Source organism: Mustelus asterias, chromosome 8, assembly GCF_964213995.1.
Source record: "Mustelus asterias chromosome 8, sMusAst1.hap1.1, whole genome shotgun sequence".
Taxonomy (NCBI): Eukaryota; Metazoa; Chordata; class Chondrichthyes; order Carcharhiniformes; family Triakidae; genus Mustelus; species Mustelus asterias.
This window is the reverse complement of record NC_135808.1, coordinates 78494574-78510180: the sequence shown is the minus strand read 5'-3', so window position 1 is coordinate 78510180 and position 15607 is coordinate 78494574. Positions and strand designations below refer to the sequence as shown.

At 41.0% G+C, this 15607-nt stretch overlaps 1 protein-coding gene across 2 annotated transcripts in view; it reads left to right on the top strand.

The window, feature by feature from the left end:
- The window catches only part of trmt1l (tRNA methyltransferase 1-like), a 58537-nt gene that overhangs the window by 20233 nt on the left and 22697 nt on the right, over window positions 1–15607 (top strand). For both annotated transcript variants that reach the window (XM_078219363.1, XM_078219365.1), the window contains exons 7-11: window positions 3874–4000; window positions 4445–4524; window positions 7961–8210; window positions 10773–10985; window positions 15331–15521. In XM_078219363.1, the coding sequence (XP_078075489.1) occupies window positions 3874–4000; window positions 4445–4524; window positions 7961–8210; window positions 10773–10985; window positions 15331–15521 (861 nt within the window). The remainder of the gene's footprint in view (window positions 1–3873; window positions 4001–4444; window positions 4525–7960; window positions 8211–10772; window positions 10986–15330; window positions 15522–15607) is intronic.

The window sequence follows — 15607 nt, the reverse complement described above, 5'->3', positions numbered from 1 at the left end:
CAGCGGTTTCATTTACAATCCTGGGTTAGTTACACCAATTAGTTCTGCATGCGGTTCTTATCTTTATATTAGTCTTAATTCCTGTTATCAAATAGCCCAAAACCTGTTATCTTTACCTCTGGTCCTTTACTCCTATTAAAGTTAAAAGTTACTTACCTTCTTCCACGCGGTTGTTCTGACCTGTACCTCTTTAGTGCGGACTTCTGTTTCAATTTAAAACTTAGGCAAGATTATACAGTTCTACAAGACAACAATACTTAAAACAGACAAACCCTAACCCTTAAAGGTACCTCACTTTGAACGGAGACCTGCACTCGCCTTTGACTGCTCTGGATTTGTATCAGATTCGTTTAAATTTGATTCCGACTTTCAAACTGTGGCCATCAGTCAGAAGTCAGATATCAAATCCTGCCGTGACTACGCCATTTTGTTGTAGGGAAATATCCCTTACCAGTGCAGAATAGAAGTTGAGTCGCAAATCAAGGTTCAAAGCGTGTCTTTATTGTACAATTACTGGGATCCCAGGGAGACCCCCGTAGCCAGCTCAGAAACAGTGGCTTGGCCACGTTGATCTCAATTAAATCACATCAGCTCTGGATCTTTATAGGGATCCAAAATTCGCGCGGGAACATTTGATTATGCCTTTTTTTACACAATGTATAAAGTGGTCTGTCAGTTTCAAAAGTCCCTAGGAAGTTTCATGGATTAGCATTTGTATGGTGTGTGTTCGTGTTAATGGGATTACTTGGTCCTGCCCCGGTGTCTAAATGCGTTTCCCATTACTATCTCTATGTGTCTTCTTATTTAAATTGGTCCTATTGTTCCGTGTCTGTGTTTCCTGCTTGTGAGATTGAGTGTTAATGTCATCCTGTCCTGTTGGGTGTCTGGGGTATTTCATTCTTAACCTTTTATCCTTATCTCTTAGTTTATCAGATTTTTATGTCTGCCTTGGCCGAATTGGTAATATTTCAGTGATAGCTTGGTTTTGATAACCCACTCTCTGTCTCGTTTCATAGGGATCTTGATCTTCCTTGGCCAGTTTAAAATGCAGCTATGCGCTGTTGCTAGGCAGATTAGGGATCTTCCGTAGTTTCTGAAATTCGTGAGTCTCTCAGCTGTGCAGGGGGAGACCCAATCGAATATCCATCCGGGGGTGCCCCTCTGCATTGTTGGCCCGTTATGAGTGGTGCCAATTAGTCCAATAAAAATATATTTGATGATACAAATATGGTTTTCTGGAAAATTTCCTCCTTCAATGGGTTTCCTCTTGGTGCACCAGTTCCCTTCCACAGTCTGAAAGACGTGCTGGTTAGGTCTATTGACCATGCTAAATTCTGCCTCAGTGTACCCGAACAAGTACCGGAGAGTAGCGACTAGGGGGTTTTCACAGTAACTTCATTGCAGTGTTAATGTAACCCTACTCGTGACACTAATAAATAAACCTTAAACTACCATTGTCCAGCAAAGTGAAAAATGGTGATCAAGTAATAATCCAAGTAAACTGTGTTTCTCACTATTTTAAAAAACTGATTCAATTATACCAATAAAATATACTCAACAAAATTTTCAGAAAAATCTATCTATAGCAGTAACAATGCACACATAGTAGATATATTTTATTGTGAAATAAGTCGTTTTACAGCATTGTCATTGCATGCATGTGATCGCGAGTCATTGCTACCCATTGTCATCACTAATGTGCGTCACCATACTTAGGCTCCCTTCCTGTAATGTCGAATCCTGTGACCCGATTGGTGCCATTGTTAAGGATGCAGTTTGTATTGTATTCAAGGCAACTTCAAGTTTTTTTTAAAAAATCCATCCAAAGCCAGAGTTTGATTTGATTTATTCTTGTCACATGTATTAGAGTACAGCGTGAAGTATTGTTTCTGGCGTGCTATACAGACAAAGCATACCGTTCATAGAGAAGGAAACGAGAGAGTGCAGAATGTAGTGTTACAGTCATGGCTAGGGTGTAGAGAAAGATCAACTTAATGCAAGGTAGGTCCATTCAAAAGTCTGATGGAAGCAGGGGTGAAGCTGTTCTTGAGTCGGTTGGTACGTGACCTCAGACTTTTGTATCTTTTTCCCGACAGAAGACGGTGGAAGAGAGAATGTCTGGGGTGCTTGGGGTCCTTAATTATGCTGGCTGCTTTGCCGAGGCAGCGGGAAGTGTAGACAGAGTCAGTGGAAGGGAGGCTGGTTTGCGTGATGGATTGGGCTACACTCACGACCTTTCTGTAGTTTCTTGTGGTCTTGGTCAGAGCAGGAGCCATACCAAGCTGTGATACAACCAGAAAGAATGCTTTGCATGGTGCACCTGTAAAAATTTGCTTTCAAGCAAAAAGTTAGATTTAAATATGATTTAAATTCTGAAGCTTCAGGAGTGCCTGCTGTGGGTGAGACTTTTTTTTAAAATGAGCTATAAATACTAGTTGTGTGCCAGCTGCTGCAAAGAAAGCAAGAAAAGCCATCAGACTAGTCGTGAAATTGGGTGTTTTAAAATGTCTTCAGGCTGAAGGGTGTTATCTAATTTGAATTTATACAGGATTTATTTTATGTTTAGTTATTTATGTTTTGCGAGTTATTTCAGCCAGGAAGGCACAGTGCTGCATATGTATGGTGCAGTATTTCAACTCATACACTTTTTTTTTCCAGACAGGAAATGTCTGAATGAACCTAGCTCCAGCTTTAACATTGATTCCTATGGGAACTCCTAATTCATTCACTTAAAGTTGAGATTTTCAGGAATGCAACCACAACTTAAAATAAGGACTTAGTATATCTCTCTAATCCATTGTATTTTCTTTCCTCACCCGAAGGTGAGAGGGGAGAAAGAGAAGCATCTGACCTAACCCTTTAAATTGAACAGATAGCCTGGATCTTCCACAAAGTGGCAATCACCATCGAATTGCCGCTCCGCTCCTACTTTTCTGTGCCCCAATGCTGCTCCATATTTCTGGCTTTGTCTTCCGAGACAGGCTTCTCCAGAAATACAGAGCATATCTTCAATCAAACAGGGTCATTGTAGTGCTGGATTATCAGGGGGAGACAAACCACACTCAATTTTTACGGCACTAGCTGCTGTAGAGTAAGTTTAAATGTCCAGTGTGAATGTTAAGTAAATGGGTAAGTGGATGAATGTTAGTGGAATGGATAATTGGCGAAGTGAGTGAATGGTCATGGTAGTAGGGTGGGTGGAATAGGGTAGCAGGTGGATAAATACATCTGGGGGTAGTAGGGTTGAGTCAAGAGGGGTTGTTAGGTCTGGGCTGTTCAGGTGGTGGGGTTAGTAGTGGAGGCTAGTCAGGTCAGGGGATAATCAGATGGGGGGGGCGGTGTTGTCAGTTCTGGTTGGGGTGGTAGTCGAGGGGGTCAGGGATGCATTCGGGGTGGGGGTGTCACAGTGATTTGGGGGGGTGAGGGGGGTTGGAGGGGTGGTCATTGTATAGTTGTCCAAGAGTTAGACTAGAGTTGGGTAGCAAGTCTTTGGGTGCCATCTTACCGGCTATTCACGCCACACTCCTGCTGCAGTGGGGTCGGAGAATTTGGTGCCCAGTTTACTCATCAGGATGGGAAAATCCCACTGGTGTCAACAGTGGTAACATTCCGGCCTTTGACTCTAGCTCAGAGTCGGAGACATTTGCAGAATGTCCCAGGGGATGGGGGAATTCCCCATTGGAAGTTCAAACTTTCTGAGCAATTCCCAAGTAGTTCAATGCGTTGGGACTTCTGCAAGTTCCTGACATGCATCTTGGGTTGATCTGAAAACCTATCCAAAGACCGGAAGATCTGAGCCTAAGACTTTTAAAATCCTGCTTCATTCCTGTATTTTGCATTGCTTTTTTTTCTAACAGTCTTTCTCCATTTCAGCCACTAGTGGGCAAATGTCATCCACTCAAGTGATGAAAGAAGTCGATACTGATGTGCATGTATTTCCAAATCACATGACTCCTCAAAAAACAGACTCTTTCTTTAACCCTAAAATGAAACCTAACAGGTGATGTATCTAACTTTTTTAAAACAATGATATATACACAGGGCAGCTTATGCTTGCCTGTTAAGTTAGTACACGATTATTTTATATGTCTTAATGTATTTATTGTATAAATTGATGATGTTTAACAAATAAATTGAGCAAATTGCTGACTACAGTAAATACTTAAGTGATCCTGAATCCTGGCAATTTTCTCATTATTTTTCACATTAACAAGGCTTTTTAGTTGCAATGTCATGTGTGTAATACGTAGAGCACCCAATGGTTATTACTTTGACTGAAAGGGATAATTGTCTCAGCTCAGTTGTTTTTAACTTGTGACCCATGATTTTTACCTGTACTGCTTTCCACTTGTGTCCTGTCGATGGATAGCTTTCACAAACCACCTTAAAACCTTATCATCAAAAAAATGCTTGTTTCTCACTTGCCATACTATTCATGTTACAGGCAATTAATATTCTGCACGCTTGCAGTTCTGGCTCAGGAACGCAAACTACTTGAATGTTTAGATGCTTTTGGAGCTACAGGTTTGTGAAGATTGTAATTTTCCTTATAACTTTATATCTCTCTGATGTACTCCTTATTTTTTAGGGCAGATCAGTAAAAGGCTTCTTTAAGAATATTCCACTATTTAATCCTCCTCTTGTCTCAACGGGTGGGATTTTCCAGCCATTCCTGCTGACGACGAAGCCCCGGTCTGGGTTCCCCAGCAGCAGTGGATGCGAAATATGGGAAACCCCGTTGACAGTAAAGGGACCAGAAGATCCCGCCACCACCCAATGGCGGACCACCATCGCCACCTGCAGAACACGCCACGGGGTGGGGGCGGAAAATCCGGCCCTATGTCTCCCCATGTCAAATATCCTGTACCCTAACTAGAATACAGGCAATCAGCAGCTGAGCTCCTGTTGATAGAATGAGATGAACTCGGAGTCTTTCAAGGGACCCAATCTCCATTTTATTTCTGTTCTATTCTTTCGGGAAATCGTTTGACCTTTAATACCTCGGTAGAGTCTGTGAATGAACTGTGGATATTTTGATTGCAAGCCTTATCCTCACTGTAGGTATTTCTAATGTCATAAATGAATCAAAGTGTATCAACTGCTCTGTACCTAACTAGTTATCTTTGCCTGTATATCCTATATGTTGATCTGTTCTGAGAGAGTGAAATTGGTGATTTCTTGAAAGAAATTACAGGGAAAAACTAAACATGCCACATTGATGAAACATTTTTAATCTTTGGTGTATTGATGAATTACATTTAGATGATGAGTGACTGCTGATTATAGGTACAGGAGGCCTTGGTGTTTATTTTCTAATACCTTTATTCAATTCAGTTTTGCAAATCAACAAAATTCTTAACCAGAATGGGCGATCTTGTGTACACAGAAGTAGATTATGCAAGCCTCCCAGATTGTGACTTCAATACGTTATCCACTGTCAACAAAGTTTTCTCACTCTGCAACAATTTTATTCACTGTTTGTGAAAATGTATTTTTGTTTTAAGTTGTGATTCAGGTGGTATTACTCACATCTCTGAGTCAAAAGGTTAAGTTCAAGTCTCACTTCAGGGACTTGAGCGTCAAATACCAACATAATTAAGGACAAGTGTAGGCCACTCAGCCCTTCAAGCCTGCTCCACCATTCTGTAAGATCATGGTTATTCTGACTGTAACCTCCACTCCACATTCCTGCCTATCCCCAATAGCCTTTCACCCCCTTGTTAATAAAGAATCTATCTAGCTCTGCCTTAAAAATATTTAAAGACTCTGGTTCCACAGCCTTTTGAGAAAGAGCATTCCAAAGGCTTGAGACTCTTAGAGAATTTTTTTTATTCATCTCTGTTTTAAATGAACGGCCTCTTATTTTTAAGCCATGACCCCTGGAATTAGCTCCTCCCACAAGAGGAAACATCCACCCTGCCAATACCCCTCAAGATCTTAAAGGTTTCAATCAAGTCACCTCTTACTCTTCTAAACTCCAGTGGATACAAACCTACCTGTCCAACCTTTCTTCAGAAGACAACCTGCCCATTCTGGTATTAGTCTAGTAAACTTTCTCTGAACTGCTTCCAACACATTTACATCTTTCCTTAAATAAGTAGACCAATGTTTTACATAGTACTCCAGATGTGGTCTCACCAGTGTCCTGTACACCTGAAGCATAACCACCTTACTATTATAATCCGTTCCCCTCATGATAAACAAAAACATTTTGTTGGTTTTCCAAATTACTCACTGTACCAGCATACTAGCCTTTTATAATTCATGCACTAGGATAGCCAACTCCTTCTGAATCTGAGTTCTCACCATTTGGATAATAAGCTTTTTTGATCTTCCTGCCAAAGTAGACATTTTCCCGCAATATACTCCATTTGCCAGATCTTTGATCACACACATAACCAATCAATATCAGTTTATAGCCTCCTCACAAGTTACTTTCCTACCTACCTTTGTATCATCAGCAAATTTGGCAACCATACCATCTGTCCTTTCATCCAAGTCATTTATATAAACTGTAAAAAGTTGAGGCCCTCGCACTGATACCTGTGGCACATGACTTGTTACGTCCGACCTACCAGAAAAGACTCATTTACCCTCTGTTTCCTGTTAACTAGCCAATCTTGAATCCATGCCAATATGTTACCTCTTACATCATGAGCTTCTATTTTCCGCAATAACTTTTAATGTGGCATCTTAACAAATGCCTTCTGGAAATCTAAGTACGGCACATGTGATTCCCTCAAAGAAATCCATTAAATTGGTTAAACATGATTTCAGTTTCATAAAACCATATTCACTCTGCCTGATTGCCTTAAAGTTTTCTAAGTAGGCCACCCTCTTGGGCAGATGTAAGGAAAAAATCCATGGCACCGTTCTGAAGAAAAGCAGGAGAGTTCTTCTTCATTTTCTGAACAACAATGTTTATACCTCAATCAAAATCACAAAACAGATTTTCAGGTCATTATCACATTAGTGTTTGTGGAATATTGCTGTGCATAAGTTAGCTGCCATGTTTCCTATGTGGCAACTGTGATTGTACTTCAAAAGTAATTCACAGGCTGTAAAATGCTTCAGAGTCCCTTGTAGTGAAAGGCATTATATAATTAAAGTCTTTCTTCTCTTTGAATAGTGCAATTTGTGGCAGATTGGCAAATTAGTGTTGTTTGTGATGGTAAGAGACAGATCAGATGGATGCTTTACTGCCCCTTTTAATTGTTTATGCACTGATTGCACGTGTAGATTTTGTTCAAGTACATCAGAGGACTAAAAGCAAGGTGTGAATGCTGTATGTAGCTTTTTGTCAGATGGTTCAAGTTGAAGTAGTTTTTTTGCTGGTGCCATGTGTTTACATTTTCCTGTGCACATTAAAAAAATGAATTTAGTTCAGGATTCTTTAATGAATTACAAATGTATAGCAGATGACTCCAACTACAATTCTGTGTTTTATACACCAGGGATTGTCTGCCTGTCTAGTCTTTGTGTTTGATAAAGCTCAGCGTTCTGTAGTGCCACATGACCGTGAGCCAGTTGCAACTTGAAAAGGGAAACAAGTTAATTGACAAAGAGTCTGTATTTATATGATGCCTCATTGTGTCCTCAAGTCATCCCACAACTCCTTATGTTCAATTAATTATTTTGCAGCTTATTCACTGTTTTGTTAATTTGCACAGCAAGATCCCATGAACAGTAACTGAAATGAATAACCAGTTTGTTTTTATTCATAGAATCAGAAAGCAAGTAATGTCAGTTGATCAGAGAGTGTCACTGACCACCTCTGTTCCTTCTAAGCTCTGCGGCGGTGCTACAGCCCAAAAGTTCCTGCACAGGACAACTTCTAGTTGTGGACAACCTCTGGCCCAGACTGCCCCCACCATCCTTTAATCTCCTCTGTAATAGTGTTCACTTGGCTTCTCCTGAAACCCTATTACTTTGAAACCAAACTGGATTATTCTGTTTTAAGGAATCATGGGATTGCAGTGGGCCAAGCACCTTGGGGATGCAGTGAGAGTCACGATAAACGATATAAATGAGGGCTCTGTGAAGATCATTCGAGAAAATTGTCATCTAAACCGGATGAAGGTGCTGACGAACAGAAAAGATGATGAGGAGGACGAAGATGATGTTGAAGAAACTGAGGATATTTTGGGGACTATTGAAGTCACTCAAATGGATGCCAATGTACTCATGCACTTGAGAGCTTTCGACTTCATGTAAGTGAAACAGGTTGTATTCTAAAATTTACTGAGGAATTTATTAAATACCTTTAATGTTCATACATCTAGGGTAAACTTTAAACTCAGGCTTTTACATTTTGGAAGTGTAATACAGTAGACTGTGCTTTGCTGACAAAACAATTCTCCATTTTTAAGAAATACATTGAAATTTACAGGATAACATGGTGCTATAGATTACCAAGGTTGTAGTATGTCATACCAGTAAAGGCTGAAATTCTGCACCTCCAGTTTCCCACAGAACCAGTTCTGGGGAGCGTGAAATTTGGGGACAACTCAGTTTGAAATTGGAGGATAGGGGATTCCAAATTATCTACAACCAGCATCTTAATCTACAGCTAGAGGGCAGCATTTCCAGAAACACAAGTTACTGTGGCTGTGGAAGGGACCTAAAGAAGTTGGAGAAAAAAACACAGGGACAGTGACCCAAGCCGGGAATCGAACCCGGGTCCCTGTCACTGTGAGACAGCAGTGTTAACCACTGTGCCACCTTGCCGCCTCTTTGTGCCCCTTGTGTAACACTTGTGTGATCTCACAATTTGCAACTGATCTTGTTAGCTACACATTTGTAAAAAGTCATTAATGCCTAGAATTCAGCTTTTACAATTTTTAACAGGACAACATAATAGTCTTACAAATTAACTTTGCTCTTTTATGTGCTATACTTAACATTCTCAGCAAATAAAAATCATCACTTGTATAAATTCAAATATTCTGGCATACCCCAGTAATTCTTTGGAGTCATTTCCAAAACCATGTGACTTGGCGAATGCTGTGGAAAATCACTGTTGACAGTTAGCACAGAGTGGCTGTAATTGAAGGCAAAATATTGTTGTGGCTGGCGGATGTTCTGGATCTGTACGTTGTTATTAAAAGTATATTCTACTTCACCTTCAGCTCTGATGAAGAGTCATAGGGATTCAAAACGTTAACTCTATCTTCTCTCTCCACAGATGCTGCCAGACCTGCTGAGTTTTTCCAGTATTTTGTTTATGTTTCGGGTTCCAGCATCCACAGTATTTTGCTTTTATTCTACTTCACTTTGTTCGGCATTGCGGACATTAATTAAAATTACCTCTGTGTATAGTCAGGTGATGAAGTATCACACAAAATTACAGGTTCAAAAGTTAGTCAATACATTCCGTTATATTTTTTGTGACTGGTTTCTAATAAAATTAACTTAAGTTTTGTGAATTGTATGCACTTTTCGTTGTGGTGTTGCGTTTCTAGCGCATCAGCGATCTCGTGACTCAACCGACCCGTACCACACAAGGGGGTCAGTTTGAACTTTTGCTGATGGTGTAATACAGACATTATTGGATTTATCATGCACTATACAGCATTGAAGGCAATGGAACACAAATCTGACAGGATGTATCATGGGTGACTGATGTGATACCTGTGCATTTTACCGTCGTTAAAAGCTTAAAACAACCTCTGATATGTTTAAAGGAAACAGATTGTTTCATTTTCATAAGAACATAAGAAATAGGAGCAGGAGTAGGCCGTCTAGCCCCTCGAGCCTGCCCCGCCATTCAATAAGATTATGGCTGATCTGAAGTGGATCAGTCCCACTCACCCGCCTGATCCCTATAACCCCTAATTCCCTTACCGATCAGGAATCCATCTATCCGTGATTTAAACATAATCAACGAGGTAGCCTCCACCACTTCAGTGGGCAGAGAATTCCAGAGATTCACCACCCTCTGAGAGAAGAAGTTCCTCCTCAACTCTGTCCTAAACTGACCCCCCTTTATTTTGAGGCTGTGCCCTCTAGTTCTAGTTTCCTTTCTAAGTGGAAAGAATCTCTCCACCTCTACCCTATCCAGCCCCTTCATTATCTTATAGGTCTCTATAAGATCCCCCCTCAGCCTTCTAAATTCCAACGAGTACAAACCCAATCTGTTCAGTCTCTCCTCATAATCAACACCCCTCATCTCTGGTATCAGAAGGTTTTGATTCAAAACCCTATTCTACTGTAACTTTAACTCACTGCTTTCAGAGTGTGTTTTACCAGTTCTTTGCTGTGGAACTGAGCTTTCCATTTTGAATTTGATTGGGCAACAGAGGGGAAAGAAGGAACTATTGGTACCAGTATGCTCTTTCAGGCCTGGTTTCTGCTGTTTAACCATTTAATTGATTTACTAGTTTTGCATGGTCAATCACTTTGGCCCTGCCATCTGGAACTGATTTATTAAACCCCTGCTTACTACCTTTGTACCCAATTTAATAATCTCTTCAAAAAGGAAGTTCTTGCACCTCTCCTACTTTTGAAACACCTTGGGCTGTTTATTGACATAACGGTGCTATGCAAATGCATGTTTCTGGGAAGAAGCCCCGACAGCAGTCTAACCAGACCTGCCTCCGATGTAAGACGTGGAATCTAGTGGAGTCAGACAACAGGAAGTATTTTCTGTATAAAACATTTTTGGAGGGGGTGGGGGGGGGGAATCTTGCAGTTTAAATAATGAAGATGACATTGAACTTTGGTAACTCATATAGTGAGTACTTATGTCCTGTTTTTTTTTCACCTTATGACAGACACTTAGACCCATTTGGAACGGCAATAAATTACTTTGACGCTGCCTTCAGAAATGTGAGGAATCTTGGAATTGTTTCTGTAACATCCACAGACATCAGCACATTGTACTGCAAAGCCTTAAATGTCACCATGCGCCACTATGGTTGTAACATTGTCCGGACTGAGTACTATAAGGAAGTGGCAGCCAGAATGATCATTGCTTCTGTGGCAAGGTACTCCTGATATCCATTAACATATTGTACAAAAACAGACAAAAAGCCTTCAAGTAGTTATCTAGACTGCTTAGTTGAAGAATAATTTTAAGGTAACTGTGTACATTTTCCCAAACTTTTCTATACTAGATACCAGTTAAGGGAATACCCTTCACATCAGAACATGTTTTCTATCCATCTTCAGTTCCAATAAGTAAACCTGACTGAAGATAAACTCAGTCTGTCTGTGTGAAATGTGTAATTGGTAAACAATTCTTTTCCATTGGCATCATGGCTAAGAGCTGCATTAAGGTGGGGCTGTTTGGCTGCCAGTGTTGAGCTGAACACCTAACTTGAAATAGAATCTTCACTATGATTTTATCAGCAATAATCCTATTCTGCATCTTCAAAATATGCCAGAAAAGGACATCTTTAATTTATTGAAAGATTCAATTAGTTGTGCATTAATTTGTTTGTCACGAGAGAGTGTTGTACAGAAGGGGAGTTATCCCAGCAGTACAGCCCCATTCATTCCATCTGATGCAGCTTTGTTTCCCAGCTTGGATGCTTGTCCCCATATCACTTCAACTGAGTTTTCTTGCAGCCACCATTTGTACTCTTATTTACCTCTCATGCTACTTGCTTCTCGTTTTGTGATGCTTTACTATGTGGCAAAATGGTGCCTCAGGATCTCATGCATCCAGGACTTGGAGGCCTGACAGCTGAGGCTCTACATACAGAAATGCACAATTATTCTTAGTCAAGATTAGTAATATAAATATGGAATTTAGAGGAGACCAATTCTTTTTTGCGTTGTAGGCCTGATATCTGAGAGGAATCAATTGTGTTTGGAAACACAATGTTGATGTCTTTTAGGCAATGAGTTCTTAGCATTTTCTTCACTGACAACTTTCTTTTTCCAAGAAAATGTAAGATATGCTGACTGAATTGTGATTAACGTGGGCAAACCAAGTACATATAATCAAGGTCATTAAGCCCATTGGCGTTTGCACTGGAGCAGAGAAAAAAATCACTTTTATTTGCATCTGGTCCCAAGAATCAAAATGTTGTCCTTGGTGTGGTTAAAAGGATTAAACAGCTTGTTTATGGCCATTAACTTATCTGTCAAAATACAGCTATTAAAAGCAGAGGCATTCAGAAAATGCACTATTAGTCAGTAAAGTTATGAAAATAAAAACTGAATCACGTTTAGACACAAACCTTCATCAGAACAATTCCTTGTAGTTGGCATACAATGGACTGAGATTAGTTGCTATTAGTAATGCATCATCACATTCGAAGACCACATTATATTAGAATGTAAAGCACAGTTCAATTTGTAGAATCTTGCATCGCAGAAGCCCATAAAATTTATGATGGCTCTTTTGAAAAAAACTCCTCTTTTCTTATAACCCTGCAATTTTCTCCTTTTCAGTTATTTATCCAATGATCTAACTTACAGTATTAAAAACGTATTCTCCTCGCCTCACCTCTGTTTCTTTTGCCAATTGCCTTAAATCTACCAGTGGAATAATTTTCTGTTAATTACTCCATCAAAACCCAGCATCATTTTGAAAGGGCCTGCAGAGTCTCCTCTTAACCTTCTCTGCTCTAAAGAGACTAATCCCAGCTTCTTATCCCTGGTACCATTCTAGCTAATAAGTAATATATTCAAAATGAATAGTTGTAAATAGTTTCATGTTGAAAGTCCCAATTCATAGGGTCACGCTCGGTTAGAATAAAATTTCTAAGTTGGAGACTTGGGTGGAGAGGTGGAAATGGAATTTGGGCCGGACGGATGTGAGGCGGTGCATTTTGGAAGGTCTAATACAAATGGGAAGTATACAGTGGATGGCGGAACCATTGGGAGTATTGATGGGTGGAGGGATCTGGGTGTGCAGGTGCACAGGTCACTGGGGGTAGCAACGCAGGTGGAGAAGGTGGTTGGGAGGGCGTGCGGCATGCCTTCGTTGGCCGAGACATTGGGTTTGGAGGTTGGCGAGTCATGTTGCAGCTTTGTAGAGCCTTGGTTGGGCCGCACTTGGAGTGTAGTGTTCGGTTCTGGTCACTGCACTGCCGGAAGGATGTGGAGGCTTTGGAGAGGGGGGATTTACTAAGATGTTGCCTGGTGTGGAGGGCGTCGGCTGTGTGTGGGGGGGGGTTGGAGGAGCTTGGTTTGTTTTCGCTGGAACGACGGAGGTTGGAGGGTGGCCTGGTGGAAGTCTGCAGGATTGTGGGGGGCATGGATTGGGTGGATGGTCAGGGGCTTTTTCCTGGGGTGGAGGAGTCGATTACGGGGGGGCATGGGTTTAGGGTGCGAGGGGCAAGGTTTGGGGGAGATGAACGAGGCAGATTTTTTACACGGAGGGTGGTGGGTGCCTGGAGCTTGTTGCCGGGGGAGGTGGTGGAAGCAGATGTGATAGTGAGTTTTGAGGGGCGTCTGGACGGATACATGGGTGGGATGGGAGTGGAAGAATGTGGTCCCCAGAAGGATGGGGGGTTTTGGTTGAGTCGGGTGGCATGGTCGGTGCAGTCTTGGGGGGCCGAGGGGCCTGTTCCTGTGCTGTAGTGTTCTTTGTTCCTTGTTCTAGTTTAAGCATCAATCAGTGTTACCAATAGAAATCTAATCTACTTTATTATAAGCATAAACTGCTTATTTATAGATCCTCATGACTTTCAAGTATATTTTAATATGTTTCCTTTCAATACGCTCCTTTGATTCTGCCTTGGTACTTGATAATTTAGTAAAGAGCAACAAAAACAAAACATAATTTCTCTGAAGTTCTGGTTAAAAATCTTCAATTTAGAATTTATGTTAAATAAGATGATTTACAAGTTTCCATTCCATACATAGAACATAGAACAGTACAGCACAGAACAGGCCCTTCGACCCACGATGTTGTGCCGAGCTTTATCTGAAACCAAGATCAAGCTATCCCACTCCCTATCATCCTGGTATGCTCCATGTGCCTATCCAATAACCGCTTAAATGTTCCTAAAGTGTCTGACTCCACTATCACTGCAGGCAATCCATTCCACACCCCAACCACTCTCTGAGTAAAGAACCTACCTCGGACAGCCTTCCTATATCTCCCATCATGAACTCTATAGTTATGCCCCCTTGTAATAGCTCCATCCACCCGAGGAAATAGTCTTTGAACGTTCACTCTATCTATCCCCTTCATCATTTTATAAACCTCTATTAAGTCTCCCCTCAACCTCCTCCGCTCCAGAGAGAACAGCCCTAGCTCCCTCAACTTTCCTCATAAGACCTACCCTCCAAACCAGGCAGCATCCTGGTAAATCTCCTTTGCACTCTTTCCAGCGCTTCTACATCCTTCTTATAGTGAGGTGACCAGAACTGCACACAATATTCCAAATGTGGTCTCACCAAGGTCCTGTACAGTTGCAGCATAACCCCACGGCTCTTAAACTCCAACCCCCTGTTAATAAGCTAACACACTATAGGCCTTCTTCACAGCTCTATCCACTTGAGTGGCAACCTTCAGAGATCTGTGGATATGGACCCCAAGATCTCTCTGTTCCTCCACAGTCTTCAGAACCCTACCTTTGACCCTGTAATCCACATTTAAATTTGTCCTACCAAAATGAATCACCTCACATTTATCAGGGTTAAACTCCATCTGCCATTTTTCAACCCAGCTTTGCATCCTATCTATGTCTCTTTGCTGTCTACAACAGCCCTCCACCTCATCCACTACTCCACCACTCCACCAATCTTGGTGTCAAATATATAAAAATCCCTGTGGAATTTTAGATATTAGAATATCAGTTTTTTTACTCTCATGTAACCTTGCTCAGCAGGTGGAAGTGGAACGTGGTTTCACATTACTAAAATTCTAGTTTTTAGTTAGAGACATAGCAATAATGATGGAGTTTGCAATACAGTGCCAGCTATGTTGCAAGTGAAGTGACGGATATTTTCCCATTCTTTTAATGCTGATTCATTTTGTTCCATCTCGGTTAGGAAATGGAGAAGTGGTTTGGAGTCTATTTCATCTCTACTGTTCCTCTTAACTCAGCTATATTCTGGTCCTGTTCACTGACTCTGCTATGATGCAAGCTGTTATATCATTTAACAATGTAATATGTGCAATACCGTATTATCACTGCACAATGCATGCTGGGGCACCTTATCAAGAAAATAAGGTTGATAGTTGTATCACAGCAGGATCTATATTAAACCAACATCCAACTGATGCTCTGCAGTGATTTTGTTGGTCCTATTGTGCAGTTTACAGTTGCTATAGCACCTTTCGAGTGTTATCTGGTAAAACCAGAATGAGTTTTTCTTTCTCACTGTTTTGTTGTATTTTGTCATGCTGTGTATGGTGTTTCCCTACAGGGCTGCTGCACGCTGTAACAAGGGTATTGAGGTTCTGTTTACTGTAGCTCTGGAGCACTTTGTTCTGGTGGTGGTGCGGGTACTTCGAGGACCGACCCAGGCAGATGAAAGCCTGAAGAAAATACGTCGCCTGATCCATTGTCAGTGGTGTGAAGAGCGGGTCTTCTATAAAAAGTGCCACATGCTAGAAGGTAAGACAACATCAATAAAAAGCTGCACTGCTAGCTTACTTAAAAATATTTCAGTTTCTTCCTTGTTTACTTCATGAATTTTCTTT